Below are 19,550 nucleotides of genomic sequence, written 5' to 3'. Positions count from 1 at the left end.
GCACAGATACACAGAGCGCCTCTTCGGCCAATCAGTTTTCTGTGCTCGATTGCTCTGCCTCAACTACCTGGATGTTCATTGCAGAAAATTAAAATTGAATTTTGTGAACTGAATTTGATTTGTGAGAACTGAATGTTCAGTTCCAAACTAATAAATTCAACTTCAAATTACAATTCAGATTCAGTTTTTCAATGCAATGATTGAAATTGAATAATACAAATTCAAATTATGTGATTCAAATTCTGTTTTTTTAATGCAACTGTTCAAGTTAAGCAATTCAAATTCAAATATAAATAATTCAAATTCACTTTCTGGTGACACATATTTCAGCCCATAAACTTCCTGTGTGAGACAACTTGTTCCTCGGCTTTGTTTCGTGTAATGTTGCTTTCGCTCAACCAGAAAAAGTATTTTATCACACATTTTCTGTTTTACACTTCTGTCAAACTGTTATTTAAAGTTATCTGGTTTTTATCAGTAAAATAGACAGTTTACTTAGTTTCCCTATAAAACTACATAGTTAAATAATTTACATATTTGTACTTTTAAACATCAGGAATTGAACTTAAATGATTGTGGCTCATAGTATTTGTCACTTCCGATAATTTGCTTAAATGAGAAACATGAACATATCAATAACTTAAGAGTAAAACTCACTCAGTAGCAGATAATTAAATGCCCACAATCCCCTTAAAAGTACAAATACTAAAATAAAGTATTTTTACGTTCGATTTGCTTCTTTTTAAACAGTTGGAGAAAACTTTCCACTCGTATCTTGATTTAAATTAAGATGCTCGTTTTAGTTTGTTGAGTTTTGTCCTTTTTTTCAGTCTGTGGTTTGCTGTATAACACTGTATAACGTTCACTTATTTTTTAAATTATGTTTTCTAAACCACTCCCATTTTATTGATTTTTGAGGTTGTACTTAAATGTTTAAATTGTTTCCAGAAAAGTTCTGGTTTCTGGCAGAAATATTGTTCCATTCTTGACTTATTGGTACTAGTTTATATTGTTACCAGCTGGTTTTTGGAGATCTAAAAAGTAAAATGTATCACAAAACTCAAAAAGTTGCTTTAAACTGTTACGAAATATATCGTGCATGTATAAAAAATGATAACTTCCAATTTTGTTCCCTCAGAAAGAGATTGTCAGATTTGTGAAATGTAGGTAAAACAGAACAAAGATAGCAAGTATTAGGTAGAAAATAACCACAGCAACTGTTTAAGGAGTGAGCAGAATAATATATGTAAACCGTTATACTCTACTAGGTTTTTTTTTCTTCAAACTGTGTGCTAGATTTCAAACTTAAACATGGTTACTTTTGATGGAAGTACTCAGCACGACACTTGATAAAGTTTCCCTTTATGTTGAATCTATGGCTAAAAAAAAAAGAGTGTAATTCCCTGTCGCTATGGGAATATTTTCTACAATATGATTGGTTTACTTTGTCTTATCACACAAGTCATTGCTTATTTCATAGGTTTTTAAAAGGGGTTTTCACTTGTATATAACGTATCTGTAGAGTCTGTAAATGCATCTATGTCGATAATAATATCACTGTAAATGTAACCACAAGTCTGTTTTGAATACATTCCTCTAAAGAAAATGGTTTCCTCAGAGATCTATAATAATAGTTCTGGGTTTGGGTCAGTGTGTTTTTCCTCTTTATGTAAATAAATCTTTAATACAAGAGCTTTGAGTCTTTGGCCGTTATTTTTCTGGATGCTGTTGTAGAAAGGCAAAAAAAAAAGAAAAAAGGCAGCTGCTACCGGAGCGTTTATTATCTGACGTGTTGTTGTTACCGCAAGAAGTGGAAATGTTATGTAATGTCATTTTGTGTCTTTTTTTGGTAATTTTGTCTCTTTTTTAAAAAAATGTGTGTCTTTTAAAAAATAATTTTGTGTCTTTTTTGGTAATTTTGTCTTTTTTTTTAATAATTTTGTCTTTTTTCGGTAATTTTGTGTCTTTTTTTGGTAATTTTGTGTCTTTGTCTAATTTTGTGTCCTAGTAATTTTGTGTCTTTTTGGTAATTTTGTGTTTTTTTTAGTCATTTTGTGTCTTTTTTTTAAGTCATTTAGTTTTTTTCTGTCATTTTGTGTCTTTTTTTTGTAATTTTGGCTCGTTTTTTTGGTAATTTTGTGTCTTGAAGTAATTTAGTTTTTTCTGTCATTTTGTGTCTTTTTTTTGTAATTTTGTGTCGTTTTTTTGGGTCATTTTGTGTCTTTTTTGGGTCATTTTGTGTCTTTTTTTAAGTAATTTAGTTTTTAGTTTTAGTTTTTTCACTGTTTTTACTACATTAGTTTGAATCACTGGATTTTAGTGATGAGAAATGTTTGCAATACATTTAGTCATGGATTATTAACATTTAAAATGTTTGAAATATTCATTTATTTAATCAGTATTATTATTTTCTCTCCTTATTTTCCTGTCAATCTACTGCTCCACCACTCCAGTAGTCCAGTAGGTGGCGGTAATGAGTACGTTGGTCGGACAACCGCCAATAACTCAAAGAAGAAGAAGAAGAAGATTTTCCCGGGCCTGACGTCATCCCCGGGGACGTTCGGAGGCGTTCCCATGACGACGAGACGCCAAAAACAACCGAGGCGACATTTGGAGCTAACAGCAGCTAATTAACCGCTGAAACGACGAAAATTAACTTTTAAGTGTATGAACAAAGTTGTTAACGAAGTGTTAAGACGCTTGAGTTAAGTCAAGAAGGCGGGTATCGACGAAAAACACCGAAAAACATGGTAAATATCAATTAATCCTCACCTAGTTAGAGTTAACGTTAACGAGGCTTCACTGCTACAAACAACCCAGCTGACAGAGGTCAGAGGTCAGAGGTCAGATACCTGTTGTTACTGTTCTGATGTCCTCAGGCTCTTTTTTAGGAGTTTACTGAAGAAGATAATGATATATATATGAAACTAGAAGATCTAAGGAATCTATAGAGCCCCAGAATGTTAGGATACCATGTCCGGAAGTTTTTGAAAAAATGTGTCTTTTTAAAAATAATTTTGTGTCTTTTTTGGTAATTTTGTCTTTTTTTTTAAATAATTTTGTCTTTTTTCGGTAATTTTGTGTCTTTTTTAAAATAATTTTGTCTTTTTTTTGGTAATTTTGTGTCTTTGTCTAATAATTTTGTGTCCTAGTAATTTTGTGTCTTTTTGGTAATTTTGTGGGATTTTTTTTGTCATTTTGTGTCTTTTTCTGTTATTTTGTGTCTTGTAATTTTGTGTCCTTTTTTGGTCATTTTGTTTCTTTTTTAAGTCATTTAGTTTTTTTCTGTCATTTTGTGTCTTTTTTTTTTGTAATTTTGGCTCGTTTTTTTGGTCATTTTGTGTCTTCAAGTAATTTCGTTTCTTCTGTCATTTTGTGTCTTTTTTAAATTTTGTGTTGTTTTTTTGGGTCATTTTGTGTCTTTTTTAAGTATATTATTTAGATTTTAAAAGTTGTAAATGTAATAAATGATAAAAGTGAAGCTAATAAAGTTTAATTAAATGTACTTATTGTCAAAAGTTCGGCTATTGGCGATTTTCGTTTAGTTTAGTTAAAGGCAAAACCACATTCTTTTTCTCATGTAGTAAAAATGTGCTATTTGCTCCTACTGTATGTGAATATTCGGACTCGTTTTTAGGATTATACTGAATATAGTGATATCATATGAAACTAGAAGATCTAAGGAATCCATAGAGCCCAAACTTGCTGATAACATGCAGTTTAACGCAAAAAACCACATTGTTTTCCTCATGTAGCTCTAATTTGCCATTTGCTCCTACTGTATGTGAATATTTGTGCATCCTGAGGTCCCTAAACAGGCTGAATGACATAAAGTGGGTCTCAGTGTAAAGCTGAGACTCTTGTGGATCCAATGAGTCCAGTTCTCTTCATGTGGGATGACGTCAGTCTTCAGTAGGAGCCACTTCATTGCAGTGAGGGCATTTCTTCAGTCTGGAGCTCAGTGTATAAAATGAGCTGCTGTGACCTCTAGGATAATCACAGACTCATGAAACTTTACAACCACAAACTAGAGACCTGGACCAGTGGTTCTCAACCTTTTTTCAGTGACGTTCACAGGGGGAACAGTACCCCCTAACCAGAGCAAAGCATGTTTGGTTGGAAAAAAAGTCTTAAAAACAGAGCGCTGTGCCATCAGTGTCTGATTTATTAAACTTTGGAACTGAGAAACACATACAAAATTCAAACAGTTGAATTTCTGCATGGATGCTACTTTTTAAATGTATATTTTAAAATCTCACATACCCCCTGGAGTGCCTTCACGTACCCCCAGGGGTACACGGACCCCCATTTGAGAACCACTGATTTAGAGCATTCAGAGGATGAGCAGCTTTCCTAGGTTTATTAACAATAAGAGGGTTTCTCAGCAGTTTGGAGAACAGAAGTGCTCGTCATCCAACCGCTGACAATACAGAAATCTCCAAAATGACCAAAGTTTTTAAACCCAAATCTCATCATGGATTCTTCTCTGTTGTTCCAAAGGTCTTTATATATTGATGTAATATTCTGGAGGGTTTTCTGACCATTTTTATCCATTCTCGTTATGAATAAAATTGCATTATTGAGCACCAAATGTGTGTAACAAATGGTATCAATCCAAAAATTGCTGCAACAACTTGTGGGACCCAGTTGAACCTGGACTGGACTTTAGGAAGCGTCCCCTAATGTTATAGGCTTCAATAAATGAATAATTAATTCATTAAGTTATTTTAATTAGATATTTTTGACCAGAACAACTTGACATACAGTGCTGAGCTTCATCTCAAATTAATCTTCAGGTTCACAGCTTTCAGATGATGTCATCACTTCTATGTGGCATTTATTGTTGACCTGCTATCTCCCCCTAAAAAACCCACTGACCACAACCACCAAAAATCTCTTTGAACAATAACAGGTTATTCACTGTTTTCTCTTCACTGGGACAGAGTCGTAACTGGACGTACAACCAGCAGCAGAGGCTGATGACTCGTCGCCACGACCAGGAGCAGCAGCGGCAGCAGGAGGCGCGGCGGCTGGACCGGGAGCGGCAGCAGCAGGCCGGACTGCAGGAGCAGGAGAGCTTCGAGAAGAAGAGATACCTGCGACAGGTGCAGGAGGAGCTCAGAGAGAGGGAGATGGAGAGCGCTCTGATCAGGGTACGTTTCTCTCCTGTTGGACACAAACACTGGTGGAATGTAACGAAGTACATTTACACTACAGGCTGAAAGGTTGGAGGCAACTTAAATGTTCTGTTCACAATGGCTTCCTTAAAAACCAGTCTGGAATCTTTGGATTTCTGGATGTGTTTACTACATGATGAGACTTTACCTTTATTGAATTTAACCATTTTCCTCCATTGACCTTTAGGTGAACATTGATGTTATCAGACCATTGGTGAATAAATGCTAACAACAGAAAAGAAGGGCTTAGTTTTAGGGTTGAGATGATTTAGAAGAGTCACAACTTCAGTGCAAAAGTAAAAAACAAATCACAGTTTGCATTATTCACTTTAGCTCTTTTTGAGAGTTTGGATACAAAAATTCCAATAAATCTCAACTGTGTTCATATCTCTGACAAACGACAACAGAAGGCAGTACTTATTTGAAGATTAAATAAGATCAAATAATACTGAAATCTTACTACGAGCTTTTGGAAGAGAGAGTACCTCAGTTATAAGAGATCCCGCTGGAGATTGAGGGAAAGATGTAAAATGTGTGCAGGTGTAATCCAGAGTTTGAAAGTATCAAAACATATGAGATTGGGGTAGATTATATTTAACTCTAATTAAATTTAACTTGCAGGCAGAGGAGGAAAGAATAAACAGAGAAAAACAACTTGAACAAGAGGAGAGAATGGCCAAAGAGCTGGCACGCATCAACTACGAGACCCAGAGAGAAGAGAAGATGAGGCAGCACATCAAAGAGAACAGGTACACACACTAATTCATTAGTTCTGGCTCAACACACACATTTATTACTTTTCTGTCGTCTTTCTCTGCTTTGGACTCTTGGTTATTATCACATCATCACTTTGTGAACATGTTCAGCATGGAGCTCAGAGAGCTGGAGTCCAAACTAAAAGCTGCGTATCTGAACAAGGAGATCGCTGCTCAGATCGCTGAACATCAAGCTGTCAAGTGTGAGACGATGGTGAGCAGACAGCTTATTAATACAACTAATATCAACCACTGGTTGTAGAAGTTTGATTCTGTTTAAAATATCTTCCTTTAATAACTGCTTTGCTTTGCATAATAGCCACTGGGCAGAAACCCAATAATATTATATATAATATAGAAAATGTTGTAAGACAATATTCACTGTGTTCAGTTTGTTGAGAAAAAGGTTTGATTAGCTTTTGATGTCAGTCTTAATATATACAGGTGCATCTCAATAAATTAGAATATAATATAAACGTTTATTTATGTCAGTAATTCAATTCAAAAAGGTGAAATAAGACATTATATAGATAGAATTAAACATTTTATGTCTTCATTTATGTAATGTCTTCTATTCATAACGAGTATGGCTTACATTTAATGAAGATCTAAAATTCACTGTCTCGAAAAAAGGTTAATTTTAATTTGATTACAAAAGGCCAATTTTAAAAAGTATGTTTAATATGTAAATGTTAGCCTCTGAAAAGTATGTCCGTCTTATAACAACTTTTTATCTCAAAATTATGACTTTTTATCTTATAATTTCAACTTTTTATCTCATAATTTTTACTTTTTATCTCGTCGTTTTAATTTTTTTATCTGATAATTGTGACTTTTTTTATCTCATAATTGACTCTTTATCTTATGACTTTTTTGTTTACCTCAAAATTATTTTTATCTAAAAAGTTTTACTTTTTATCTAATAATTATGACTTTTTATCTCATTTTTTCAACTTTTTTATCTAAAAATTATGACCTTTTAACTCATAATTTCGACTTTAATCTCATAATTATGACTTTAATCTCATAATTATGACTTTTTATCTTATAATTTCAATTTTTTATCTCATCATTTTGACTTTTTATCTCGTAATTATGATTTTTAATCTAATAATAATGACTTTTTTATCTCAAAATGATGACGTTTTATCTAAAAAAAATTAACTTTTAATCTAATAATTATGATCTTTTATCTCATTTTTTAAACTTTTTTTAATCTCAAAATTATGACCTTTTAACTCATAATTTTGAAGTATGTCCATCTATATGACTCAATACTTGTTTGACTTGAACTACCGTAAAAAGACTTCTCATCATATTCTGTGATATATTGAGTTGATCCTTGACTACGTCCTCCAGGCTGTGAACTGTGTCTCTTTTCTCTAACGTCAGCGTGAGGAGCGTGACTTGGCCCGTAAGATGAAGAGCGAGCAGGAGCGAGCGGCCGCTGAGAAGCAGAAGCAGGAGCAGAAACGCCACCAGGAGATGGTGGAGTACCAGAGAGAGCTGGAGCAGCAGCTGGTGGAGCGGGAGCGCAGGAGACAGGAGGCGTACGAGGAGTTCCTCAAGGAGAAGCTGCTGGTGGACGAGATCATCAGGAAGATCTACGAGGAGGACCAGATGTCAGTATTCACTGAGAAGAATCCTTACAGTCTTTAACAGGAACGCATCATGCATAAAAGTTATATAAGCCATTCAGGAAATTATTATACATATGGATTCAACACCTGAGAATATATATTAAAAGTCTGAGAATATATATTAAAAGTCTGAGAATATATATAGAAACCTGAGAATATATATAGAAACATGAGAATGTATATTGAAACCTGAGAATGTATATTGAAACCTGAGAATGTATATTGAAACCTGAGAATATATATTGAAACCTGAGAATATATATTAAAAGTCTGAGAATATATATAGAAACCTGAGAATATATATAGAAACCTGAGAATATATATTGAAACCTGAGAATATATATTAAAAGTCAGAGAATAGATATTAAAAGACTGAGAATACATATAGAAACCTGAGAATATATATTGAAAGTCTGAGAATATATATAGAAACCTGAGAATATATATTGAAAAAAGTTGACAAAGACGAAAACGAAGGACATTTTCACTATAATTTTAGTTAGTTTTGTAACCACAAAATACAGTTTCAGTTAGTTATCGTTTTCTAAAAAACTTGTTTTTATTTTTATTTCAGTTAACGAAAATGTTTTTTCAATTCTAGTTTTCGTTATTTCGTTAGTTTTCTTTAACTGTAATAACCTTGGTACTAAACATCTGTTTTCTTTGAGTCTTTTAATTTGTTGGTTCATTAAGAGTTTGCATTTCAAATAAAGTGTCTTATTGTATGTATTTCTTTTCAGAGAAAACAAGAAGTCTGTGGTCGTATAATGGATTTATTAAAAGATAATGTTGATAATGTTTTTAAAGGGAGAGGCAGCTGAAGCTGGAGAAGGTCCGAGCCACTCAGCAGCACATTGAAGAGTTCAAGAGGCAGCAGGCGGAGTGGAAACATCTGGAGCAGCAGAAGATAGAGGAGGAGAACAGACGCATCGTGGAGTTATCCAACCAGAGGGAGCACATGGAGGAGAGCAGAGCAGCCAAGATCAGAGAGAGAGAAGAAGCTAAGGAGCACATCCACAAACTGGTTCACACAACCTTTTCTTCTGTTTTAATGCTTTTATCCATTCAATCAGCCTGTATGAGGAACCAGAACTCACTCCTCTCTGTCCTCCTCTCTGTCCTCCCCTCTGTCCTCCTCTCTGTCCTCCTCTCTCCTCCTCTCTGTCCTCCTCTCTTTCCTCCTCTCTGTCCTCCTCTCTCTCCTCCTCTCTCTCCTCCTCTCTGTCCTCCTCCAGCTGGCTGAGAAGATAGAAGGAGAGAGGCAGCAGCGTGAAGAGATGGAGAGAGTCCGAGAGGAACTTTACTTTGAAGAACAAGAACAGGCCAACAGGCAGAGAGACATCGTGAGTATCAATGTGTTACTAACAAATATATTTATGTATTCTGCTCTACAGAGTCTAACTGCAGTAACTAGCAAAGGGTTAAACTGAGAAAAACTGCTTTAAAGTTTTTTAACGTGTTTTAACTGGCCAGCCAACTGATTTATAGGTAGGTTAGTGATATGACACGTATTTCTACATGTATTGATGATGTAATTTTTATACTAAAAGATCATGATGATTTATTTGACCTTTGACCCCAAAAACGTAGTTACTGCACTCTGTTTTTGCTGTAAAAGGTTCTAATAGTGATGATAAACAGAGAGCCGTAACTATAATGTATTTAAAAGTGTTTAACAACTCTATTTAAAGATTTGTGTATTTTAGATTTAATATGATTTTAAAAAAACACTTTTTTACTTATTATCACTATCTAGATAATAATTTCCCTTTCAACTAAACTTATAATTTCTATTATTTTTGTGTTTAAATTAGTATCTATATCTAAAGCAGAGCGTGGTAAGTGCAATTACTGCTTGGTTTTTAGTTGGATTTTGTGTTTTTTATATCATTATTTCTCTGAAATAAAGCAAAATTGAAATCTAAAACTTTTTCACAAGCAAAAACAGACATCAAGGAGTTCATTTTTTAGTTATAAGTCAATTTTGACCAAAAATGTGGTTACTGCAGTTAGACTTTGGTGGATGAAATGTGAGAAAACAGAGAGAGACTCCTGTGTGCATCTGAATGAAGTGAATGTTTGTTTGGTTGAACAGGAGGAGATGGAGAAGAAGATCCGAGCGAGGCTGATGATGCAGGAGACGTGCCAGCAGCAGATGGCCTTCAAAGAGATGAGGAGGCAGGCGGAGAGAGAGGAAGAGGAGGCCTTCAGGAGGATCATGATGGCTAAGTTTGCCGAAGACGATCGCTTGGAGCAGATGAACGCACAGAAACGCCGCATGAAGCAGCTGGAGCACAAACGTGAGGTGGAGAAACTGATCGAGGACAGAAGACGGCAGCACGAGGCCGACAAGGTACCAAACACGTCTCTCTGTGTTTTATTACTGCAGGAACATGGTGGTCAGAGGCTGAGCTGATATTACTACACAAAATCTATCAAATCTAATCTAAATGACTTTATTCATCTCTGAGGGTGAATCCAGTGAGTCTGTTATCTCTGTTAGAATGAGACAGCCTGATGGCATATCACTCTACATAAAATGACCAAGAAAGATGTAAAGTGACCAAAAGAAGACTTAAAATGACTAAAAAATACTTAAAATGACCAAAAAGACTTAAAATGACCAAAAAAGACTTAAAATTACCAAAAAAAAGATGTAAAATTACAAAAAAAGACATCAAATGGCAAAAAAAGGATGTAAAATAACCAAAAAAAAGACGTAAAATGATCAAAACAGACATAAAATGACCTGGTGCAGATTCACCAGGGTAAAAACACTTTCTGCTTCTATTAAATAAAATCAATCAATCAAATTGATTATATAACTTGGCACCACCTCCATGTCCACCCCACAGTCAAAAGTTAAATAAATCATCATGATTTTTGAGCATAAAAATGACATCATCAATACATGTATTATCTATATATACATCTATAACACATTTGGCTGGCCAGTTTAAACACTTTAAAAAAAACTTTAAAGCAGTTTTTCTCAGTTTACCTTTTGCTAGTTATTGTAGTTAGACTCTGTAGGGGAGAGCTGTGATGATTGTAATGTTGGATGGTTCTGCTGACTGAGAACGTGGATCTGTGTCTTGAAGGAGCTGGAGGCTAAAGAACGAGCGATGGAGCAGGAGAGGGAGGCGCTGCGGCGACAGATCATCGAGGAGGAGAGGCAGCGACTTCTTAAACGCCACGCCACTAAACTCCTCGGATACCTCCCCAAGGTACGATCATTAATGATGTCACACAGCTTCATAACATCTCCTGGAGATCATTGAGTGTCTGACCAGCAGTCTGTCTGGTCTGTTTCCAGGGTTTGCTGCGTGAAGGAGACCTGGAGCACTTTGACGAAGACTTCAAGAAGAAGTTTAAGAGCCGACAGACTGATCTGTTGTCTGACGACGGCTGGGAGAGCGACGAGTAAACATCACACTCTGCCACTAGAGGCAGTTTAAGATTACAGGGAACTACTGTAGAAACTTTTAGTGACATTCAGGAACAACACAATGATTTAATGACATTTTTTTATTCAGACTGCTCTTTATTAAAATCACTCCAGGACAGATCTCAGGTGGTCTGCTGGCTGAATGTAACTCTCATTAGAAGTCAGATGTGTAAAATGTTTAGGACTTCCCCCAGTCCAGAGCCTTCATGAACTCTTCTTCTGTGAATGAAAGCAGCTTAGCAGCTTCAAAATGCATCTGAGTAAAAGAAACAGACAGGAAGTCAATCAATCATTCTGATTAAACTGAGAACAGGGTCAGTATGAGAAACATATATGGGCTGAAATATGTGCACTGAATTTGAATTATTTATATTTGAAAAATATATATATTTGAATTTGAATTACTTAACTTGAATAATTGCAATGAAAAACTGAATCTGAATGTATTAGTTTGGAACTGAACATTCAGTTCTCACAATTCAAATTCAGTTCACGAAATTCAATCTCAATTTTCTGCAACGAACATCCGGGTAATTGAGGCAGAGCAATCGAGCACAGATACACAGAGCACCTCTTTGGCCAATCAGCATATCCATTTTCTGGGCTTGATTGCTGTGCCTCAACTACTCGGATATTCGTCGAAGAAAATTTAAATTGAATTTTGCGAACTGAATTTGAATTGTGAGAACTGAACGTCCAGTTCCAAACTAATAAATTAAATTTGAAATTACAATTCAGATTCAGTTTTTCAATGCAATGATTCAAATTGAACAATACAAATTCAAATTATGTGATTCAAATTCAGTTTTTTACTGCAATTATTCAAGTTAAGCAATTCAAATTCAAATATAAATGATTCAAATTCAGTTTCTGGTGGCACATATTTCAGCCCATAGAGCACGTACCTTTTGCCTCTTGAGAACGTCGATCAGCTTCAGCTGTTTCTTGAAGCCCAGGATGAGTTCTGCTTTCTGTTTCTTCAGCATTTTGTTCTCAGCCAGTAGATTTTCTTTACTCTGATGCTCCTCGCTGATCTTGTCCTGATATAAAATCATTTAAAACTCTGATTAAAGTCAGTGTTGGTGCAATGTGAACTAGCTCTCTTCTGTAAACAATTTAATCAAAATGTTGAGGTTGTAGCTGCTGCTTTCTGTAACTCTTAAAGAGTTTCAGGATCTTTTTCTCTTTCAATCTTCAGATATTTTCCACATCGTCATGAAGGTTTTTCTGCATGTTTCACTTTTATTGTTCCACTCAGTGGATTTACTGTCTTTCATCTACTAGAAGGATAAATTATCTTTTTACTGTGCGTTCAAATAAAATAAAAAAATCAATTCTCTGTGATTGTTATACATGTGTTCCATTTTTTAGTAACTTTGAATAATTATGTTTGATTATCTTTTTAGAATTTAAAATAGTTTTAAATACAAACTGGAATCGATTTTATTTGTAGAGGTTATTCCTACAATGAAAGTCATTGAAATAGTAAATTTGAAATGTGTTCAGTAACATCAAACATCAAACACCAACTATAAACCTAAAACTATTATATATATATATATATATATATATATACACACACACACACACACAGGACTGTAATGTGTTTGATAGAAAGCAAAAGTAGCAAAGAATTAAATTATTCATGATTATTAAGACTGAACAACAAATCATTTTCTGAACCAAAGTATTTTTTAAAATTAAATATGCAAAACAATCTGTAAGTAAACTCTAGTGTACAAAGTCAGTTTAACCCTTTGAACCCCAGTTTCAGGGCCTTTTTTACTTCTTTTTTTTTTTTTTTTTTACATTTTACTCACTGCGGTCGTGTATGTAGTTCTGTCTGATTTTCAAATTAAAATGCTGCTAACATAAATGCATCAATACAAATACTGTAATAATATATTTAGAATATATAAAACAATCTGAGTGGGTTCATTCTGCATAACAAGTACTTTTACTTTTGAAACGTTAAGTACATTTTGATGCTGATACTTTTGTACTTTTACTTCAGTAAGTTTTGAATGCAGGACTTTTACTGTAGTGGAGTCATTTCACAGTGTGGTATTAGTACTTTTACTGCAGTAACAGACCTGAATACTTCTCTGCTCTGTGCTCACCTTGTTGCTCTGTTTCATCTTGTTGAGTTGAGTCTTTAACCTCTCCACCTCCTCCAGCGCTCGGTTCAGACGGACCTCCACGCTGCTGTGAGCCGCTGCTGCTTGTTTCTGGGATCGATTCAGGTTTTCTATTTCCTGCACAGAGAGGAACCAGGAGGTGAGTGATGGGGATTGATATTTTGAAGTCCATCCCTTATTATCTTACAGACCTTGTGTAACGAAGACACTTGCAGCTGAAGACCGTCACATTTTTTATCGGACTCTTCTGCTAAAGTTCTGTGTTTCTCAATCTGTGTCTGCTGGATGTTGGTTGTCTTCTGCAGTCTGGATCGATCCTCCTCAAGCTCCTTCACTTTGGCACCAAGTTTAGTGTTTTCATCATCCTGCAACAACAGAAACACAATGTTACCTTTATTATCAGTATTTAAGTCTTCTCTGTTTGTCCATCAGTGGCTGGTTCAGCTGAAGCTCTGTCCCCCTCTGCTGCTACAACCAGGCTAGAACACTTACCGGTAACACTTTATATTAGGGAACACATATTCAACATCAATTAGTTGCTTATTAGCATTCAAATTAGTGCCATATTGGCTCTTAATTAGTCATTATTAAGTAGTTATTAATGCCTTATTCTGCATGGCCTTATTATACAACCAGTAAGACATTAACTAAGAGTTTTCCCTCAATAACCTCAGAATTATTGATTATTAGCAGTACATAAGGAAGTTGTTGTATATGAGTTATGATCTTAATATGCTTTACTTTGTATGGACTTTATAAGTCACTTTATGGGTCACTGGTAGACTAACATTGTAGCAAAGTGAGCCACTTTGTAGAGTAATGATTGACATTACAATCTACCAATCCTCATCCAATCATCCAAAAGGAGCCACCAGTCAGTCAAAGGTCTGGAGAAGGTGGATATTTGCCGTTTCCATGGTTTCCTTCACCGCTATGTAGAGATTATGAAGTCCATACAAAGTAAAGCATATTAAGATCATAACTCAGATACAACAACTTCCTTACTTACTACTAATAATCAATAATTCTGAGGTTATTGAGGGAAAACTCTTAGTTAATGTCTTACTGGTTGTATAATAAGGCCATGCAGAATAAGGCATTAATAACTACTTAATAATGACTCATTAAGAGCCAATATGTTACTTATTTGCATGCTAATAAGAAACTAATTAATGTTGAATATGTGTTACCCACTTACCTTTTTATAATATTCACATGACAGTTGATCCAGTTCTTCTTGCATGATCCGTAGTTTTGCCTTCAGAACTCGTATTTGAGCGTCTGAGACACCTGAACAAAACAGAACAGAGCAAGAAGATCAAAAACATATCAGACGTGTGATGATCTGACTGACAAGCTGTTTTATTTCATGGTAATGGAGATTTAATTTCCTCATGGAAGGTAACTTTAACCCAACAAACAGTGGAGGTCCTCTGGAGCTCTTATCCATCACTATTAATCATTAAACTGTATTACCTGCTCCTATATTGTCTCCAGCATCAGCAGCATCATCTCCCACATCTTCATGACTCAGAGAGTCGTTCATCTTCTCCTCCACGCCGCGGATCGTCTTCGCCAGGAAGAAATCAGCTGAGTCTTCTACAGCTGCTAAATCATCCACATGAGACTTCTTTGGGGTTCTGAAATCAAGAAAAAATTATAAGAATTTAAACTGCCTTATGAGAAATGCAGGATTATATTGAACCCTCTGAACCCCAAGTCGTTTTTTTTTTGCTCTTTTTAAGAATACAAAATAATAACAGAAATTTTATGTAGAACCACACAGTTATAATGACATAAATCATAAAAGAGAAGAAAAAACTCAAGTTGAATTTTTCTTATAAATACTTTTTTAAATTTGAATAAAATGGAATTAATATATGAAACACTTTTGCCCACAAGTGTCATGAATAATGGGAAAAAAAATGTGTCTCTTTCTGAACCAATGATTCATTCAAGGACTGTCAGAAAGTTCAACTTCTGACTCACAGATAATAATTTCTTTCTACGATAAATTAGGCGATCCACCATAAGCTACATTGTGTTATTTTCACATGATAAAAATGGTCGTAAAACGTATTCAGAATCAAACTCACGTAGTTCCACAGTGAGGCTCTCTGCCTTGTTTTCCAGAGCGTTTACTGTGTGATGTTGGTCTTTTTTTGGTCACCACCTAAGAAAAGAGACGGCATATAGAAACAGCATGAAGCCACGTTGAATTAACAGACTGAAGCTGAGGATTGTAAACAAGTTTCTGTTGAGCAAAGTGTCAGAAAGCTTGATAACTGTATAATGTGATACCTTGAGACCAGGCTGCTGCTCAGAGCTCTGCTGAGGCTTTATCATCCTGCAGGGAACAGAAAGATACAATAAGACACATTGCATCGTAATAATACAAAAACTATTTTCTTCATAAAGTATGAAAGGAAAAATGGATATAATGATCTGTTTTAATAATTTAAAAAAGGTTATTCAAACACACAGCCAGCATGAAACAACATGGGGAATTAATGGGGGTCATTTTGGACCCATGTTGTGCATTACAAGGTGTTTATATGTTGAGCATCAAAGAGTTAAAAAGTGATTCTTGTGTCATGTCCAAGCCTCCAGTGTTTTATTTATTCATTACCTGGACTCGTCTTCATCATCAAAGTCCGTCAGCAGGAGGTTGGATAAAGGCTGAGACAGAACATCACTCTGATCTCTCTAAACCAGATCAACAACAAGAGATTCACTCTTTAAATCAACTATTTGCTCATCAAAACAAAATAGTTCATGTGCACATCTTGATAACTTACCATCAGTTGCTCTGCCTGTCTCACTAGAGCTGCTGTCTTAGCTTCCAGCTCTGCATTTAAGAGTCTGAAGAAAAGAAAAGAAGAGAAAAGAAAAGAAAAGAAAAGAAAAGAAAAGAAAAGAAAAGAAAAGAAAAGAAAAGAAAAAAGAACAGAAAAAAAGAAAAGAAAAGAATAATAATGTTATGTGGCAGATTTTTTCATTTTAAAGGAGTACAATAAATAGAATGTGTGCAGTTATCCCTTTGGAGATTTGGGTTATTTTCTCAGTTTTTTAATACAAATTTAAATCATTTTTCCACTTAAAAACCATTTCCCATGCCGTCTTGGTATCATTGTTTTCAGCACGACCTCACCTATATGACCTGATCATTATTTATTAAATTTGATCCTTACTGGATTAACATTTTAGCCCCAAAAGAAACTAAAGTCTGATTTAGAAAATATTGTTTGTTTGTTTTTTACTTTCAAAGCAAAATCATGCTCAATGAAGAATTTTAAATGTTGCAAATGTGAACACAGGTTGAAAATATTACATAATAGAGGTAAAATGTGGATACCTGCTACTCTTATATTTTTAGACTAAACTAGAATTTTTAGACTATATATATTTGACCTTATTTCCAGTTGTACTTTATCTATCATCATCAAACAAAACTAGCACAGAGTTACAAACCAGAACTTCTGAGGGAAGTTGACAATGATTTGTATCTTCAATGGAGAAAAAAAACCTTCTTCTGATTTTCTTTCTTTTGAATTAAAACATGAGTAATGATTATCAATTATAAGTTTTACATAAGTGGAACTTGTCCCCAGGTTTGATGAAGACATCAACTGTGTAAAAGGAGAATTGTATCTTATTAAATGTTTTTCTGAATATGTGGATCCCTGCTTTTTGAAAACATGAGAGAAATAGCTGTGTGTTGAACAGATAGTCTTACTTGTATTCTTCCTCTTTAGCAAAAAGGTCCTCAGTGATCTTCTTAGCTGGACCAGAGGCAGGTCTGGCCTGAGGTCTGACTTCGACCCTCCTGGACCCAGAATCAGTCTGACTGCTGGACGGACGTTTCTTCAGCTAAACCAGACAAAGCAGCAGAATATGTAACATCAATTTCTGGGCTCTAAATTTCACATTTGGATCATAATATAAATTAACTTCCAATACTTTTCTCCTTATATTAAGCCAGTATATCAGCCTGTATAACTACTAACTAACTAACTAACTAACTATTAACCACACTGTGAAAGTACTCCACTACAGTAAAAGTTCTGCATTCAAAACTTACTGAAGTAAAAGTACAAAAGTATCAGCATCAAAATGTACTTATAGTATCAAAAGTAAAAGTACTCACTATGCAGAATGGACCCACTGAGATTGTGTGTATATATATATATGTATATATATATATATATATATATATATATATATATATATATATATATATATATATATACCAAATATTAGATAACTTGTGTTGATGCATTTATGTAAGTAGCATGTTAATGTTGTAAACATAGGGTTCATCATGTTAACTACTTAATTTACTGTGTTATTATACTGTTATGAGGTTTAATTTAAAAACAAATGTCTAATCACTTTACATGTATATTTTTTATGTTAAATCATGACCTGAAAAGTAAATAAAGCAGTCAGCTAAATATAGTGAATAAAGAACAATATTTGCCTCTAAATGTAGTGAAATAGAAGTATAAAGTTACATAAAATGGAAATACTCAAGTAAAGTACAAGTACCTCAAAACTGTACTGAAGTACTTGAGTAAATGTACTTAGTTACCATCCATCACTGATGATTGCACATTAGTGAAAATAGATTGTTTTGCTCCATGTATATTAATAACCGAATTTAACTGAATAAATTATTTTTGACGTTTCAAAAAAATTAAAACATGAAAAAAAATGACCCCAAAACAATTTATTAAAATATATATTGATTGTTTCGTGAAAAGAAAAGAAAAGAAAAGAAAAGAGAAGCTAGGTCCTCGTTAGCTTGTGTTGATGTCTGATGAGCGACTTCACCTGTTGGAAACACTCTGAGAAATAGTTTTTAACGGCACAAAAACAGTTTAGTGTCAACATTAGAGAGATAAAGTGAAACAGAGACGCTACAGACCTTCGGGCCGGCGGTGAGAGGCGGACGGAGCTTTTTATCTCCGTTTCTTTCAGACATTTTTCACTTTCACTGAGAGAAGACGAAGAGAGCGTCCTGTTGCCTAGCAACAGCAGTACGGTAGCCTGTTAGGGATGTCTAAAAGGCGAACTGCCAAAAGTGTAGAGCGGTAGATATATGAAGGAGCAAAGTTTTATTTCATTAATTTATATTAAATTAATCTTCACCACTGATGTTGCAAATATGGGCTCTAATTTTATAGTAAAAATGAAATATTATTATTATTATTATTATTATTATTATATTATGATAGTTTATTTAATATAATAATGATAACAATATGTGTATTTTAATTAGCTGTATTTACAGATGATACAATATGTAGATATAATGTATTTCATGTATTTTAATTATTATTATTATTATTATTATTATTATTATAAATAAAAATAAATAATATTACATTTGAGTTGGTTTATTGAAGTAAAATAATTGATTTAATAATAATATTAATATTACAATTAATCTTCACCACTGATGATAATAATGATAATATGTGTATTTTAATTAGTTGTATTTACAGATGATACAATATGTAGATATAAGGTATTTAATAATTATTATTTTAATAAATGAAAATAAATAATATTAGGTTTGAGTAGGTTTATTGAAGTGGAATAATTTCTTGAAGTGAAATAATTTCTTTAATAATATTATTAATATTATAATTAATCGTCACCACTGATGTTGCAAATATGGGCACTAATTTTAACAATTTAACTTATTATTATTATTATTATTATTATTAAGTTAGTTTGTGAAATATAATAATATTAGTATAATAATAGTAATAATAATAATAATAATATGTGTATTTAGATTTGGTGTATTTACAGATGATAAAAATAAGCAGATGATGTATTTAATAATAAAAAATTAAATAAATAAATAATAGAAATAAATAACCTATGAAAACAATAATATCCATATTTAAGTTGTGAGGGGCTTTTCATTCATTCTTACAGTAAAACGTATTCTGCTCACATGTTGTTTTTAATGCTGGGGGTCTCAGTGCGCATGCGTGCTCCCAGCAGCTACTACTCCATGCACATGCAGAGAAATGCCAGAAGGTCCATAAGGGGGTTTTACCATAGAGGTCTATGAGAGCAGCAGCAGCAGCAGCAGCACGGGGAGGACGACGAGCTGCTGCAGCTGTCCACACACACACACCGCCTTTATTTAGACCCATGCACCGTCTAGTCCGGTCCCACCGAGTCTCTAGGTCACCGAGAGTCCGGACTTGAAGCGAGCGATGTGGGAGGAGGGCTGGGTGGCAACAACAACCACAACAACAACAACAACATAACAACAACAACAACAACAGGGCGCGCTGCTGTCCCGTTAGCACCGCAGCGACCTCCGATCCATGTGGTTTAAGCGGAGAGCACCGCCTCCCGTCCAGTCCAGT

General features: G+C 34.3%; 2 protein-coding genes across 3 annotated transcripts; one reads left to right on the top strand and one right to left on the bottom strand.

Annotated features, from left to right (window-relative positions):
- The first annotated feature begins 2,603 nt into the window (after nucleotides 1-2,603).
- Nucleotides 2,604-11,376, top strand: mns1 (meiosis-specific nuclear structural 1). Its single transcript, XM_059359143.1, has 10 exons — nucleotides 2,604-2,750; nucleotides 4,944-5,153; nucleotides 5,799-5,926; nucleotides 6,044-6,146; nucleotides 7,325-7,554; nucleotides 8,380-8,596; nucleotides 8,808-8,915; nucleotides 9,668-9,925; nucleotides 10,674-10,799; nucleotides 10,889-11,376. The coding sequence occupies exons 1-10, from the start codon at nucleotides 2,748-2,750 to the stop codon at nucleotides 10,997-10,999; spliced, it is 1,494 nt and encodes a 497-aa protein (XP_059215126.1). The 5' UTR covers nucleotides 2,604-2,747; the 3' UTR covers nucleotides 11,000-11,376.
- On the bottom strand, nucleotides 11,097-19,204 carry tex9 (testis expressed 9). 2 transcript variants are annotated; one of them, XM_059359209.1, is made up of 12 exons: nucleotides 19,106-19,204; nucleotides 16,895-17,028; nucleotides 15,957-16,020; nucleotides 15,788-15,864; nucleotides 15,460-15,505; nucleotides 15,255-15,331; nucleotides 14,635-14,798; nucleotides 14,357-14,448; nucleotides 13,350-13,523; nucleotides 13,141-13,275; nucleotides 11,926-12,060; nucleotides 11,097-11,276 (listed from the first exon to the last, which is right to left on the bottom strand). In XM_059359209.1, the coding sequence occupies exons 3-12, from the start codon at nucleotides 15,957-15,959 to the stop codon at nucleotides 11,199-11,201; spliced, it is 981 nt and encodes a 326-aa protein (XP_059215192.1). In that variant the 5' UTR covers nucleotides 15,960-16,020; nucleotides 16,895-17,028; nucleotides 19,106-19,204; the 3' UTR covers nucleotides 11,097-11,198. The 2 variants fall into 2 exon arrangements, with proteins under 2 accessions (XP_059215192.1, XP_059215183.1); XM_059359200.1 differs by lacking the exon at nucleotides 19,106-19,204 and adding an exon at nucleotides 18,086-18,219.
- Nucleotides 19,205-19,550: the final 346 nt, after the last annotated feature.

This window comes from Centropristis striata, chromosome 2 (genome assembly GCF_030273125.1).
Source record: "Centropristis striata isolate RG_2023a ecotype Rhode Island chromosome 2, C.striata_1.0, whole genome shotgun sequence".
Taxonomy (NCBI): Eukaryota; Metazoa; Chordata; class Actinopteri; order Perciformes; family Serranidae; genus Centropristis; species Centropristis striata.
This window is presented reverse-complemented; position numbering and strand designations above follow the sequence as displayed.

Coding starts and splice junctions, on each gene's coding strand:
- mns1 (XM_059359143.1), top strand. Junction 5,154..5,798: donor TGGAGAGCGCTCTGATCAGG/GTACGTTTCTCT, acceptor TTTAACTTGCAG/GCAGAGGAGGAAAGAATAAA. Junction 9,926..10,673: donor GGCAGCACGAGGCCGACAAG/GTACCAAACACG, acceptor TGTGTCTTGAAG/GAGCTGGAGGCTAAAGAACG.
- tex9 (XM_059359200.1), bottom strand. CDS start 18,142: ATGTCTGAAAGAAACGGAGATAAAAAGCTCCGTCCGCCTCTCACCGCC. Junction 17,029..18,085: donor CTCTCACCGCCGGCCCGAAG/GTCTGTAGCGTC, acceptor TGTCTGGTTTAG/CTGAAGAAACGTCCGTCCAG. Junction 15,506..15,787: donor GATGATGAAGACGAGTCCAG/GTAATGAATAAA, acceptor TGTTCCCTGCAG/GATGATAAAGCCTCAGCAGA.